This window comes from Chelonoidis abingdonii, chromosome 19 (assembly GCF_003597395.2).
Source record: "Chelonoidis abingdonii isolate Lonesome George chromosome 19, CheloAbing_2.0, whole genome shotgun sequence".
Classification (NCBI taxonomy): domain Eukaryota; kingdom Metazoa; phylum Chordata; order Testudines; family Testudinidae; genus Chelonoidis; species Chelonoidis abingdonii.
In genome coordinates, this window is record NC_133787.1 from 22,535,817 (window position 1) to 22,549,180 (window position 13,364).

A 13,364-nucleotide genomic window follows, 5' to 3' on the forward strand; every position below is an offset into this window, starting at 1 on the left:
TGAAGCATTATCTTATAATTATGGCTTGAAATGATTTTTTAAAATTCAATAGACTAAAACATAAGCAGTATTTGGAGATCTTCTCCACAGGTGCATAGAATCTCCTTTATGGCACTGACAATTATGCATGCATAATTGCATAGATTTTTGACTTTATATTTTGTAAATTTTCATGCCAATCTGTAGTATGTATCTTATGCTAAAATGGATATGAATTTTGTTTAAAGTTATTGAAAATGCTCCTGCACATATACAGTAGCCAGTTTTCAGTCAAACTGACAATATCTTTAATTACTAATTAGCTGCAAAATGTCTTTTTCCCAAAAAACTTAATTTTTTTTATAATAAAATTTAGATCCATGTACAAAATGAACAACAACAACAACAATTTAAAACCCTAAGGAAACTTAAATGGATGAAACTCAAATGGTAAAAATGAAGCATGCTACCAAAACATGTTAACTGGAAAACAACATGAAGTAATAGTAAGGTCTGACCTTGCAAACACTTAAGCACATTATTAACTTTACAGACCTGAGTAGTCTATAGACACTTGGACTACACAGCTGAGTAGTTACTGACACGTGTAATCGCTTGCAGGATTTTAACACGTAACAGTACTCAAGAAGGACTCTGGGTCAGGATTGTGTCTGATACCACCATGTGCACTGTATATTAAATGCACCAGTCTGACTGTAGTTGCACAGTAATTTTGCCAATAATACACAAGAGTAGGTGTGGGGCAGGGAAACCAAAACAAAAATCTTAGACATCAGGTAAGTTCACACTCAGGGTACTGAAACTCTATCCAATGACTCTCAATTACATTCATAGCGAGTGTTTTCAAATCTAGGATCATTGTCATTTTGGTCCAGGATGACAACATTTATCTGACAGATTCCAATGAGAGGTTCTGCAGCCTGGTCTGTCGCAGTCACAGTAATAGGATATTCCCTTTGGTTTTCTCGATCAAATCTCTGAAGAGTTGTCAAGACTCCTGAAAACAGATTAAAGAGTTTTAATATTATGTATTTTACTAACGACTTTTTTTTCTTTGAAGCCATTTGGAACTTTCTTTTCTTTTTGACTGTTAAGTGGTAGAAAAGAACATTTTGAGCTACAATGTAATGGGCTAAAAATTCATCAGTGAATTGGTGTAAACTGAACGTTGAATTACAGAGCCCAATCCTGCCAAGACTTAAGAATTTCAGTAGCACTACTCATTTACCTAAGTTTGCCCACCTAAATCTTTGCGAGATCGGGGTCCTAATTTAGAAAATGGATGTAAGCACTAAGAGAATTCTGAATGGGAGGAATTGGGCAAAACAAATCCAATTTTTAAGTGTTTGCAGAATCTGGCACATTTTGTGTGTTTTGCACCCCTGGAATCCCAACCTGGATTTACATGCTGGAAAATACGAATTTGCTAAGTATGTTTTCTGCTACAAAATACTGAAAATTTGGGGGAGGGAGGCATTTCTAGAATGTCTTTGTTCTTTGAAAGAGATTTTTGAAACCACCCTTCAGATATGTCATTCATATTTTATAAATTGATTTTCAGATAAAGCACATTTTAAAAAAATTAAAATCTATTTACAAATTAAAAATAAACATATCACACTGAAGAAGTACTTCTATATTTCAAAGAAAATAAATTCTAGTTAAGTTCAGAAGAGTTATTGAAGTAAAAGCAGAGGAAGATTTGTTCACACTATATTTATATTTTATTTCAATATAACAAATGGTTTGAGTCTTACATTACACCAGTGTGATACTGGTCTGAGTAACTATACTGACTTCAAAAGAGTTACTCTTGATTTACACTAGTGTAAATAAGATCAGACTGTAGGCCAAAAGGTTCTGAGATTTGTTTTACCTGTATCAGGATGAATACTAAACGCTGGTAAGGCACCATCTCTATGCATCATTCCATATTTCACTCTCCCATTGGCTCCTTCATCAGCATCAGTTGCCTCAACCTGCAGTACAAATGTTCCTGAAGGCTGGTTCTCCAACACAGAAGCATGTTCCCGATAATATTGACACTAGGGAAAATACTCAAACATTTTACATACCATTTTACTTTAATTAACAAACAAACTATTCAGACATTCGGAGCTATGCACATTTATTGTTCCTGAATATATCTTGAATAATCCATAACTTCACTTTTTACTTTATTTTTAAGCTATATGGAGATGCTTAGTGGCCCTATTTCTTGCAAGCAAGCAAAATATTTAGACAAAGTTGCTGCTGTCTCATATGCTTCTAATTTTAAGTGTCTTCTCTCTGATAATTAATGCCTTATATAGAATCTGCACCCTGCTGCAATTTTAATGCAATGCAGTGTCAATTTTTTTTAAAAAAGCTTTCAATACAAGATTGCTTTGCCAAGAATAGGTGGCTAACTGCACCAGATACTGAATGACAACAGGAAAAATAGCTGACAATGCAAAATATGCAATGATGTCCACCCATATATATGACAGCAGTACCAAGCTCATAATGTTTTAGCAAATAAAGTTAATCAGTATTCCTGAAAAAGCAATGTCAATTTATACTGCAGTCTCTCATATGAACAAAACGTCTACATTAAATTGTTTATATTCAGTATTTAATAGAGATATTGAAGGATGTAACAGCAGATATAACACAAATTAATGATGAAATAAAATACATAAATACTCAATTAAAAATACAGTTTAAGATAAAATCTTTTCAATCTCTGTCCTTCAACATAAATCTAGACTCAAATTCCCAATCAATTAAGGAAGAAGTCTGCATACTTTATAGAAGCATATTTGATTATTATAGCAAGTCTACTGTACATAAGATATTACCTATCTGAGCTGGAGATAAGGCTTGTGGCATATAAACAACTATTCATTTTATATACATGACAATTTTTGCTTAGTAAAAGGTTAGGAGTTGTGCCTGCACCTCTTCACATACAACATACTGAACCCACTAAACCCTTATTCACTCAATCCTTATCATTTGACATTATAACACACATGACCTAATATATTTACCTTCTGAAATACAGGTTTGTTATTGTTGACATCATCAATTCCCACGATGACCAGTGCTGTACTAGTGAGAGAGTGAGGCCCACCAGAGGCATTATCATCAGTAGCTGTGACATTAAGTATGTACTCTGTCCCCTGAAGCTTAGGAAGTGGGCTCGAGCGAAGTCGAATTAATCCTGGAAGATCAGTGACAATAGATTTTGTTTGTCTTTCTTGTTTTTCTCCTGTTTGAGAATTATTATTCCCCCCACCACTAGCACAAACAACCACCATTTATGCCTGATTTACACACAAAGTGGCACTGATTTAACTAAAGGTGTGATTTTAAACCAATTTAGTTAAACAGGTGCAACTACATGTACACACATTCTTAATCTAATTTAATATCATCCACGCGAGGAGCTTGATCCAAACCCATTGACATCAACAGAAAGACTCACGTTGACTTAAATGGATTTGGACCATCAGGGGTGGAAGTGAGGGTGCGGTTATACCAATTTACCTCAATCAGTTTCTAAATTGTAATTTTAAAGGCTAAACTGTAATTGCCAGTCTCCTAACTCTGGCTAGAGGGATAGTGAAATTTTTCTTCCCTAGAGTGAAATTATTTCTGCCAGTGAAACCCAGAAGTCTGAGCCAGTTCCCATATTCAAATCCCCCAATTAATAATAGAATAACCTACTGCTATGTCTAAGGTGGCTGCAAATACCCACAGGCTAGATCTGTCTTCGTTTTGCAACCAGGTAACAATACTGTACCTTAGAGCAAATCCTAACACCACTTCCAGCCCAGGTAGCTAGGCCAGGCACTGCGTAGATATACAGTAGGAAGAGTCTGTCCCCAAAAGGCCACAGAGCATCTGTGGAGCCACTCCATGGAGGCTAGTCCAGTACAATGTCTAGAATAGCCTCTGTGGGTCCTTATGCACCCCTCACAAACAAGGCAGGGCGAACCAGAGGAGCTGCCTCCTATTCTGCCACACAGATACCCTATTATACAGTGAGATTGCTGAGGTTGCAGAATTTGTCCATATGGGGACAATACAACTTATTACTATACATGTAATACAATGTATGCTACTTTCTATACCACAGCACTACTTATTTTCATATGGATTTATTTCAATGAATGTAGTTATTGTGTATTTATTGCATTCTCAAGTTAAACACCAAAAAAATGACTGGCTCCTCCCTACATCCCCACAGTGGCATCATCTGTCAGGCAGGGCACCAAGGAACTGCCAGAGTAAGAGATATGAAGGGTCCATTATATAAGCACATCAGACTGCAGCAATCTGAGAAAGTACAGCGAGCAGCTGCCACTCTTTTGCACCAACATCCATCAGTCATGTCTATTATTTATCTGGCATAATAGAAATTGTCACAGGATCAGTGTCTCTCATTTTGCTTGCAAATGTCTTTTCTTCAGCATTTATTTTTGACACACAGCTCAGCTTCACCTTGGCACTTCTGTAACTATAGGGTATGACTATTTCTTTGACATTATCTCTTAAATTAAATAGCTGTAGGCTAGTGCATAAATCTGTTTGATTTCATCAACCTAACCCAAACCTAAATATCTTACTGAAGAAAGCTGTCACACCTAGATTAACTTCCAAAGACAGTAAGAACACTAACCTAGAAGCAGTCACTACATATTCTCACACATGTACCTACTGGCCCTGAGGTGCTAAGGGACAAATTTTTGAAGGTATTTAGGCACATAAAGATGCAGACAGTCACTGAGATTTTCAGAAACACATAGGTGCCTAACTCCTACTGAAATCAACGGGAGTTAAGTGCTTTTGAAAATTGCACTAGATGCCTCTGCATCTTCGGGCGCCTAAATACCTTTAAATTCTGTCCCTAAGAGCCTGATTTGCAGCAGTTTCCTGCAGCATGTTACATGGCATATCTTTTTGGAACATTTCTATTAAGTCTGAAATATGTTCAGACTGTAACATTAATATTGCAAAAACACTATTTGCATTGAAATTAAACTTTCATGCTAAGTGAAACCCTATGACAGTGAAATGAACAGAAGGAAGGATCTGTGACAGCTCACTTCCCTGTGCTCAGCTGACAGAGCTCACAGTTTGCAAAGACTCAGAGTCACATTCTGACAGCAGTTAAATCAGGTTAAATTAGGGCTGTCAAGTGATTAAAATAATTAATTGCGATTAATCGCACTGTTATAGAATAATAGAATACCATTTATTTTAAATATTTTTGGATGTTTTCTACATTTTCAAATATATTGCTTCAGTTACCACACAGAATACAAAGTGTGCAGTGCTCACTTTATATTATTTTTATTACAAATATTTGCCTAGAAAAAACAAAAGAAATAGTATTTTTCAATTTACCTAACGTAAATAATGTAGTGCAATCTCTTAATCATGGAAGTTGAACTTACAAATATAAAATTATGTACAAAAACTAATTGCACTGCAATAACTCCTCCTCCCCTGAACATGCCGTGTCCCCGCCCCTCTCCCTACCTCCCAGCACTTCCTGCCCAGCTGCTGGCAAACAGTTGTTTGGCAGTGTTAGCATGCTCCAGGAAGGAGGGGTAGGAGCGGGAACATGGCGCGCTCAGGGGAAGAGGCAGGGAAGAGGTAGGGCCGTGGAGGGGATTTGGGGAAGGAGTTTGAATAAGAGCAGGGAGGAGGTGGAGTTGGGGCAGGGACTTTGGAGAAGGAAAGGGAATGGTACGGGGCAGGGGGGGCCTCATGGAAGGGGTGGAGTGGGGGTAGGGCTGAGGGAAGGGAAGAGGTCTAGCACGCACGGGAAAGAGGGGAAGTTGGCGCCTATGCTCAGTCCTACCTCTTGTTCAGCCAATTGCTCAGACAAACAAGTCTGTTTACATTTGCAGGAGACAATATACCCCAATTTGCCTCAGAAAAATTCAAGGAATTTGCCAGCAAATAAGAGTTGAAGCACCACACCTCTCCCCAGCCAAGGTGGAATAAGCTGTGAAAACAGCTAAGAGACTGTTACACAAGACTGTGCCTTGTGATTCAGATCGTCAGCATTCTGGTACACAGAAATACCCCAACACAGGGGTGCCGAAACAGTCCAGCACGGGCACTGATGGGGAGAAGGACAAAACTCTGCTACCAGTGAAAGGAGACCTGTTGAGGCCTGAAGTATAGAGATAACGCTGAGAAGAGATAGCCAACAATCCGAAAAAGCAGGCACTAGAGCACAACAAGTCAGCTGAGAACCTACCAGCCCTGGAGACAGGCACTCCTGTGAGGATCCAGCCATTAGAGAGACACCAGAAGGAATGGGATAAAGGATCTGCAAGGGTGCAGTGGGAGTCACATCATCTGAGGTGACATCAGAAGAGAGACAAGTGACAAACTTAAGGAGCTCAAGCTATTTAGCATAATAAAGAGAAGGTTAAGGGGTGACTTGATAACAGTCTATAAAAACCTACACAAGAACAAATATTTAATAATGAGCTCTTCAATCTAGCAGAGAAAGGTAAAACACAATCCAGTGACCAGAAGTTGAAGCTAGATAAATTCAAGCTGGTAATAAGGCATATATTTTTAACAGTGAGAGTAATTACCCACTGGAACAATTTACCACAGGTGGTGGTGGATTCTTCACCACTGACAATTTTTAAATCAAGATTGGATGTTTTTGTAAAAGAAGTAGGAATTATTTTGTAGGAGGTCTATAGCCTGTGTTGTATGATCACAATGTTCCTTTCTGGCCTTGGAATTTATATATTCAAAGGAACAGGAAGCACTTATGAGCCAGCAGCCCAGAGACAGCCTACAGAGATATAGCAATTATCACAGAACAGAAAGACAGAAAACCATTGGAGGCAAAGGAGACTGCAAAGACAGATAGTTTGCTAGACTTGGAGACAGGTGGCAGGGAAACAGAGATAGGTCACTCCCAGTATGATCACATGTTGAGGAGACCAAACTATCTGAAAGACTATGAAACCATCTGCGTCTGTGGTAAAGAGAAGACTTCAATTCAGATATGTGTTATCAACCTCTGTCTGAAAGAACATGGGTGCGGCTCTGGACACCAGCTATGTTTTTAATGTTTATATTAAAATGTTTATAAAATAAGAAAGATGTATCATGATCAGTGGAAATGGAGTCAAAGGGCCCATGTTTCCTGGAGTGACTTTTATCAAGGAAACAGCAGGAAAACAGGGACTGTGAGGAGTTGGGCTAGAAGCAATGCAGCCACATGGACAGAGCAGTGCACAGGGTTTAATAAAGTTCTACTTGTTCAATTTAACCTGCATTCATCTTCATTCTTTGCTAATAAAACACGTAAGACTTATGCTGGCTCTCTTTAAAGAGGTGAACTTCACCTAAGGGAGCACAAGAACTGCCACACTGTGTGTGGTCCCTCAATAGATGCACAAGTGACAGGGAGACTCCTTGTGCCCTTTTCTTCTGGGCACAGACAAGCTCTAAGTGAATAGACAGTGTCAGTACAAGGAGGATTTAAGGCTACGTTAGCATTATAAGTACTGAATATGGTACTATTCTGTTCAATAAAATGCTGTCCTCAATAATGCAAAACCACAGACCTTGCAGTCCTTATTCAGTTCTTCATTTGGCCCATTCCAACAAGTCAATGAGATTTTTACCTACTTCAGGACTGCATGATGAGATCTTAACATGCACAGTATGCCTCTATTCCTGCATATGCTAAATCAGATGGTATAGTGCAATATCTTTGCACATCATAGTATACAGGTTATGCTTTCTGACACCATTTTGTCTTTTTAATAAGAATGTTACAACCAAGAAAACAGCCACTCATATATTCAATATCAGACTGAAACAGTGCACATGGCTCAAAGCTCTTTGTGGCAATTTAAATCCCACACCAATTTTTGGAATATAATTTTTAGCAACCTAGGTAATTAATTTCCTAAATGGTATGTTTTCCAGTTCCTTGGCTGAATGCTTTGGTAACTATGGAACTGGGATGCAGCATATGTTTGCTGATTGGGTAACTATTCTCTCTCTCGACTGATTCAGTCAGACAATGCAGTGAACAAATAGCCAGGGATGTCATAAAGTTGTTAGGAGAATGATATATATTAAACCCGAATTAAAGAGGTAAAGGCACCAATTCTGTGGGTGCTTCAGAGTTGAAGCCCAGCACCCACAGGTGGGCTCCTCATCCGCCTTCCTCACCCAGTGTCTCTGACCACCAGCGGGCCCCACAAATCAGCTCCCTCCCACTCCCTGCCTGGGCTCCCTCCTGCCAGGAATGTGCCAGGGAGGCAGGTGCAGAGTGAGGACAGACCGCTCCCCACTTGCCGGTAACATGGGTTGGAGAGAGTGCAGTGGCCCTGGATGGGGTCGCTGGTGGGGGATGACATGTGACCATTCATGGGACCTCCCTTTAGATCATACTCCCACCAGTATGGGGAGGCACCGGTTGTCTATGGCGCACCGTCAGTGGAGGGGGCAGAACAGCGGCGGAAAGAGGCGGGGTTGGGTAGGGCCTTGGGGGAAGGGGCCAGGCCTGGCATGGAGCAAGGGTAAGCACCCCCCCACACCCCTCAGAAATCAGGAAGTCAGCGCCTATGTACGGAAGGATGGATTGTAAAGGTAGAATAGTTAGATTATATTTTACCGCATACTCTTATTGGTATTGTAGCAGCTCAGCAAAAGCAGGATATCCCACCAAATAATTTTTACTGTTGCTAACTATTAAAGACTGAATTCAATGTGCTGGTGTTTGCAAATAAACTGAAAATGTTCAATACTGCAGACAGAATAGCAATGGCAAATTTATCATTACCTTTCTGAGGGTCAACCACAAAGTTTCCCTTTTGATTCCCTGCTACAATGTCATAAGTCAGGCCATCACCATCAGGGTCTATAGCATTGACTGTAGCAATCAACATATTTGGGCCTGCATCTTCAGAAACAAAACTCCTGTAGCTATTAAAAAGAATTGTAATAAGAAATTATGACATATGATGAAAAAGTCAAATTAAAATATATGTACAACTGAATGTATGTTTTAGAGCAGCATTTGTTGACTGTTTAAATGTAATGTAGAGGTTTATAGTTTAATGAATAATGGAATTAACCTGATGAGATATTCTACCTTGTTAACCAATGAAACAATAAAAGTTGGACATTAAATCAACCAATTAACAGACTCTTTCTGCTTTTCCCTTTAATAGATTTCCCCTGCAAACTTCAACAAGGATTTGGGTGAAATGTGGAGTTCACCATTTTATCTACACACACACACACACACACACACACGGAGAATGGACATATGAATGTCAGGATATACTGTACCACACATGATACATGGGGCCAGGGTACATGGGTCATCATCATAGCTTATGACTCCAAAACAGCAACCAAGACCTTGTGTTATCACTTATCTCAAATACCGTAGTTCCTCAGGAGTGCAAGATATTGACAGAGGGAACTGTATCAGGCTGTGCCGAAGTGTTTGTCTAGGAGCTCCACAATCACATTTGGGGTCATCCCTCAACCTCCACTTGGTGAAATTATCACCAGGTTTTCCCATCCAAGCTCTCACTCGATTTAGAGTACACTAGGATTCTTGTTCAAAAATACAAAAACAAAAACACCTAAAATATGAGTAAACAAAAAGTACACTTTCACTGGTGTAAGCCCAGAGTAACTTTACTCAGTTCACTGAGATTAAGGTGATCAGATAGCAAGTGTGAAAAAATCAGTACAAGGGGTGGGGGGGTAATAGGAGCCTATAGAAGAAAAAGACCCAAAAATCAGGATTGTCCCTATAAATCGGGACATCTGGTCACCCTGAGATCAGAATCAGTCCCAACATGGCCATACTTGCAAGATGAAACCAACCAACTCAGATACCATGACAATAAGGGCTATATATATTCCTAGACAAAGAGACTGAATTCAAGACAAAACTTCCCTTACATTTTACATGTATTGACTTGTGTGTGTGTATTCACTGGTGCATTAAGATAGGGTTGCGGAGGGGTAGCATTTAATATGCAATCCAATAAGGGAACTAAATGATTCTGGTTTAGCTCAGCTATTTAAAACCCCAGGACTATTGTCTTAGCTCTGCATCAGAAAACCAAGTGAACAGTAACTCTGACAACTTTAAGCATTAAATATAGGAGCAAAAGAGTTCAAATCATCAAGAAAGGTCTCTGAAGAAGGAGAAGGAGAAAACTGACAAAATGAAACTGAGTGTTAGCTTAATGCAACTCATAATCAAGGAATAGGATAATTATGGGGAGAGAGAGCTCCAGGCTAAGAATTATGAGTTTATACTGGACTGTAAATCTATTTAAACAAAGCATTAAAAGGACAATATCATCTTGATTTGTATCTCTGCATTGGTCCATGATTGAGCATAAAATTAACTGCAGATTAGTGTCTTTAGAGGAACTAAATTATAGATGATCACAAGGAATCTATGTAACAGAGCCAACATCAGACAAGACCTGCTTGAAGTTCAACCTTAGATTCAGGAGGGCATCAGCAAGGTCAAGATAAACCAGAACAAAAGCTTTCACCTGGAATGTAGGTAGAGAACAAAAGAACAGCTTTTGGAAGGAAGATAAGGAATTTGGGGACTTATCCTCTTAGGTACTGAGCAACACCTGTAAAGTGCTCAGTACCTCTGACTCAGGTCTTTGGACTGTGTCTATTAGGCATGGAATGATCATGAAACATTGGGACAACTTCTGTTCTCATTTACACCCATGCAGTCCCACTAAGTCAAATAAAAATTGCATCCATTCACTTGATGGCAGAATTTGGCTTTATGTTCATCTCCAAATGTATGCAATGGCTACACAGACTGCAGATGTAAAATAATAATCCTCTATGAAAGCATTTTTCATAATTAAAAATAATGCTAAATTTTTACAATATCCCCTGGTAAACTCAAACAGGAAGCCTGTTTTTCTTTTGCTGAACATATGCTCTGTTTTGACGAAGAGTAGTTTACAACATAATGAGTGCTGGCACTCATTTTCTAACAAAAAATGGTACTACAATGAAGCATTTGTTTTTAAAGGAATAACCACATATAAGATTAAACAATTACGTGGACACTCCAAAAAGATACAAGAAATAAGAGGATAATGGATTAGTGAGCCTGTCTGCCTTGATAACATCCATTTAAGAGCCTGGAATATTTTTTTTTTTTAAAAGGGGCGCATGTTCTAAACTATAGTCTTTAGATTCTGGAATAGCCCTATTTGGACATGCAGAGGACCACTAAGAATTTTTCAGCTCTTTTCATGGCCAGACTATCTGAGGGATGTTTAGTTCCCCCTCAGCTGTAGGCTCACTAGAAGGAAGGAAGATAGGAAATTGTAAAGATATATATTACCTTTAAGTATTATAAGGACTGTCAAGAAGTCTTGACATCGTGTTCAGACAAGCCACAAGTTTGGCACCATTAAAATCCCTTCCTGATCTTTGCTCTGAGCAACTTTTACTTTTAAACTGATGCATAAAAGTCAGAATTTGACAGTGGTAACCTGGGAATTCCACTGCAGAGTCTGTAACTTACATGTAAGCTCATACTGCTTTTGACACAGATTCAGACACTTGTAAGACTCAAGGTTTAAAGAGGACTGTGCTTACTGAAGCCTGGAAAATGTTCCCTGTGTTGATGGGAGATGGGACTGGGTGAGATTAAGAGCATTCCATTTATTTATTATTGACATTTATCCTGCAATTTCTTCATATTGCAGTAGTCAGTTAGGACTCTGTCATCTACTAAACATTTTGTTTTAACAATTCAGTAAAATAGTCAACATTTTGCAGCACTATCTCCAAAGCCTAAACTGTCTAATTAAGGGCAAGATTCTGCTATGCACTCTGGATGTGCTGGGATGTGAAGGGACAGAGATGCTGCTTGGACTCCAGAATTTCTGGCTGATTTTCTACTTGGGTCTCCTGGAATACTCAGTCTGAAGCAGTACCTCCACCACTCTTGGAAAGGCTATCACATCCTGCTATATCCCCATACAACCAGCTCTGACCAACCCTGGCCAGCTCTGACCCACTCTGCACCTTTCAGACAATTAGTACTTACGCAAGCTCCAGCACGGAGTAAGGATTGTGGTATCCATTAGGTTTCTGGCCAGCACTTGTGCAGGACAGGAAGAGGGAGAAGGGATAGGAATAGTCTCCAACACCTTCGCTGTAATAATGTGAATTCTCACTTCTAGTGGATATGTTTTTCTCCCACTAACAAAATGTATGTTACCAATGTAAGTTATCTAGCATGTGTAAAGAATTCTTTCAGAGATAGCAGTGGTTCGAGCCTACATGAACATAATATTTGTTTACTTTAAGACTGATGATGAAGTCCTGCAAAACTTCCCAATAAGAATTTTTAAGAAATAATTTTTTTTTTTGTAAAATTTACACGCTTGAACTTTTTGCACTATAGATTAATGACTCATTTTTGTTCCCATTTATATTAATGGAAATTTTGTCAGAAGTTTATCTCAAAAGGTTTCTGATATATTGGGATACATCCAGAAAGAGACTTCTAGTTTTGGATCCGACCCAACCCAGGACCCCAGAAGAGCATTTGGATGCAGGAATTCAAATATTAAAAACTCAGGGAGGGAGATCTTGGCTATGAGGCTCCAATTCAGGGCCATCTCTATTTTAAAAATCTACTTTTGTTGCTACCATTTGAAGTAGCTATCCTACAAGGAATGATGACTCACAGGGTCAAATTCTGTAGAAATGTTTAAGGATGTATAAATTGGACACAGATCCCATTAGTCTTACTTCTTCTGATTTCCCAATGTGTGAGTGAATATAAAAGATTCTGTGTTGGTATGATTTATATGGTGAGGAGATGGAAGAAGTTATAAGGAAGGGGCAGCTTACTTGAGCATACATGCTTTTAAATGCTACTCTTCATTCCTTGTCTTGCTTCACTTGTCTCTTCTGGACACTTGATGTGTGAATTACATCAGCTTACATTTACCGGACCAAATTCAGAGGTGATATTTAAGGGTGAGTATAGGCTAAGTGTATTTAAGTGAGCAAGTCTAAATCTAAATCAACCCATGGAAATCTAAGGCCATGGCTACACTTACATTTTTGCTGCGCTGGTAGTTACAGCTGTGGTCGTACGGCTGTGTAGGGCCAGCGCTGCAGTGTGTCCACACTTGCAGCATTTGCAGCTCTGTTGTGAGTGATGCATTGTGGGCAGCTATCCCACAGAGCACCTCGTCCCATTTTGGCGCAGTGGGTTGTGGGAAGGGGACGGAAGGGTGCGGGTCATTCCACTTCCTGTTCCAACGACCCGTGCTGCATCGCTTCCCTTTTGA

At 39.3% G+C, this 13,364-nt stretch overlaps 1 protein-coding gene across 1 annotated transcript in view; it reads right to left on the reverse strand.

Moving 5' to 3' along the window:
• LOC116829725 (neural-cadherin-like) overlaps nt 1-13,364 on the reverse strand; it is a 123,267-nt gene that overhangs the window by 59,885 nt on the left and 50,018 nt on the right. Inside the window, exons 7-10 of the mRNA XM_075073702.1 lie at nt 8,825-8,967; nt 3,033-3,205; nt 1,877-2,045; nt 827-997 (exon numbers count right to left, since the gene is read on the reverse strand). Of these exons, the coding sequence (XP_074929803.1) occupies nt 827-997; nt 1,877-2,045; nt 3,033-3,205; nt 8,825-8,967 (656 nt within the window). The remainder of the gene's footprint in view (nt 1-826; nt 998-1,876; nt 2,046-3,032; nt 3,206-8,824; nt 8,968-13,364) is intronic.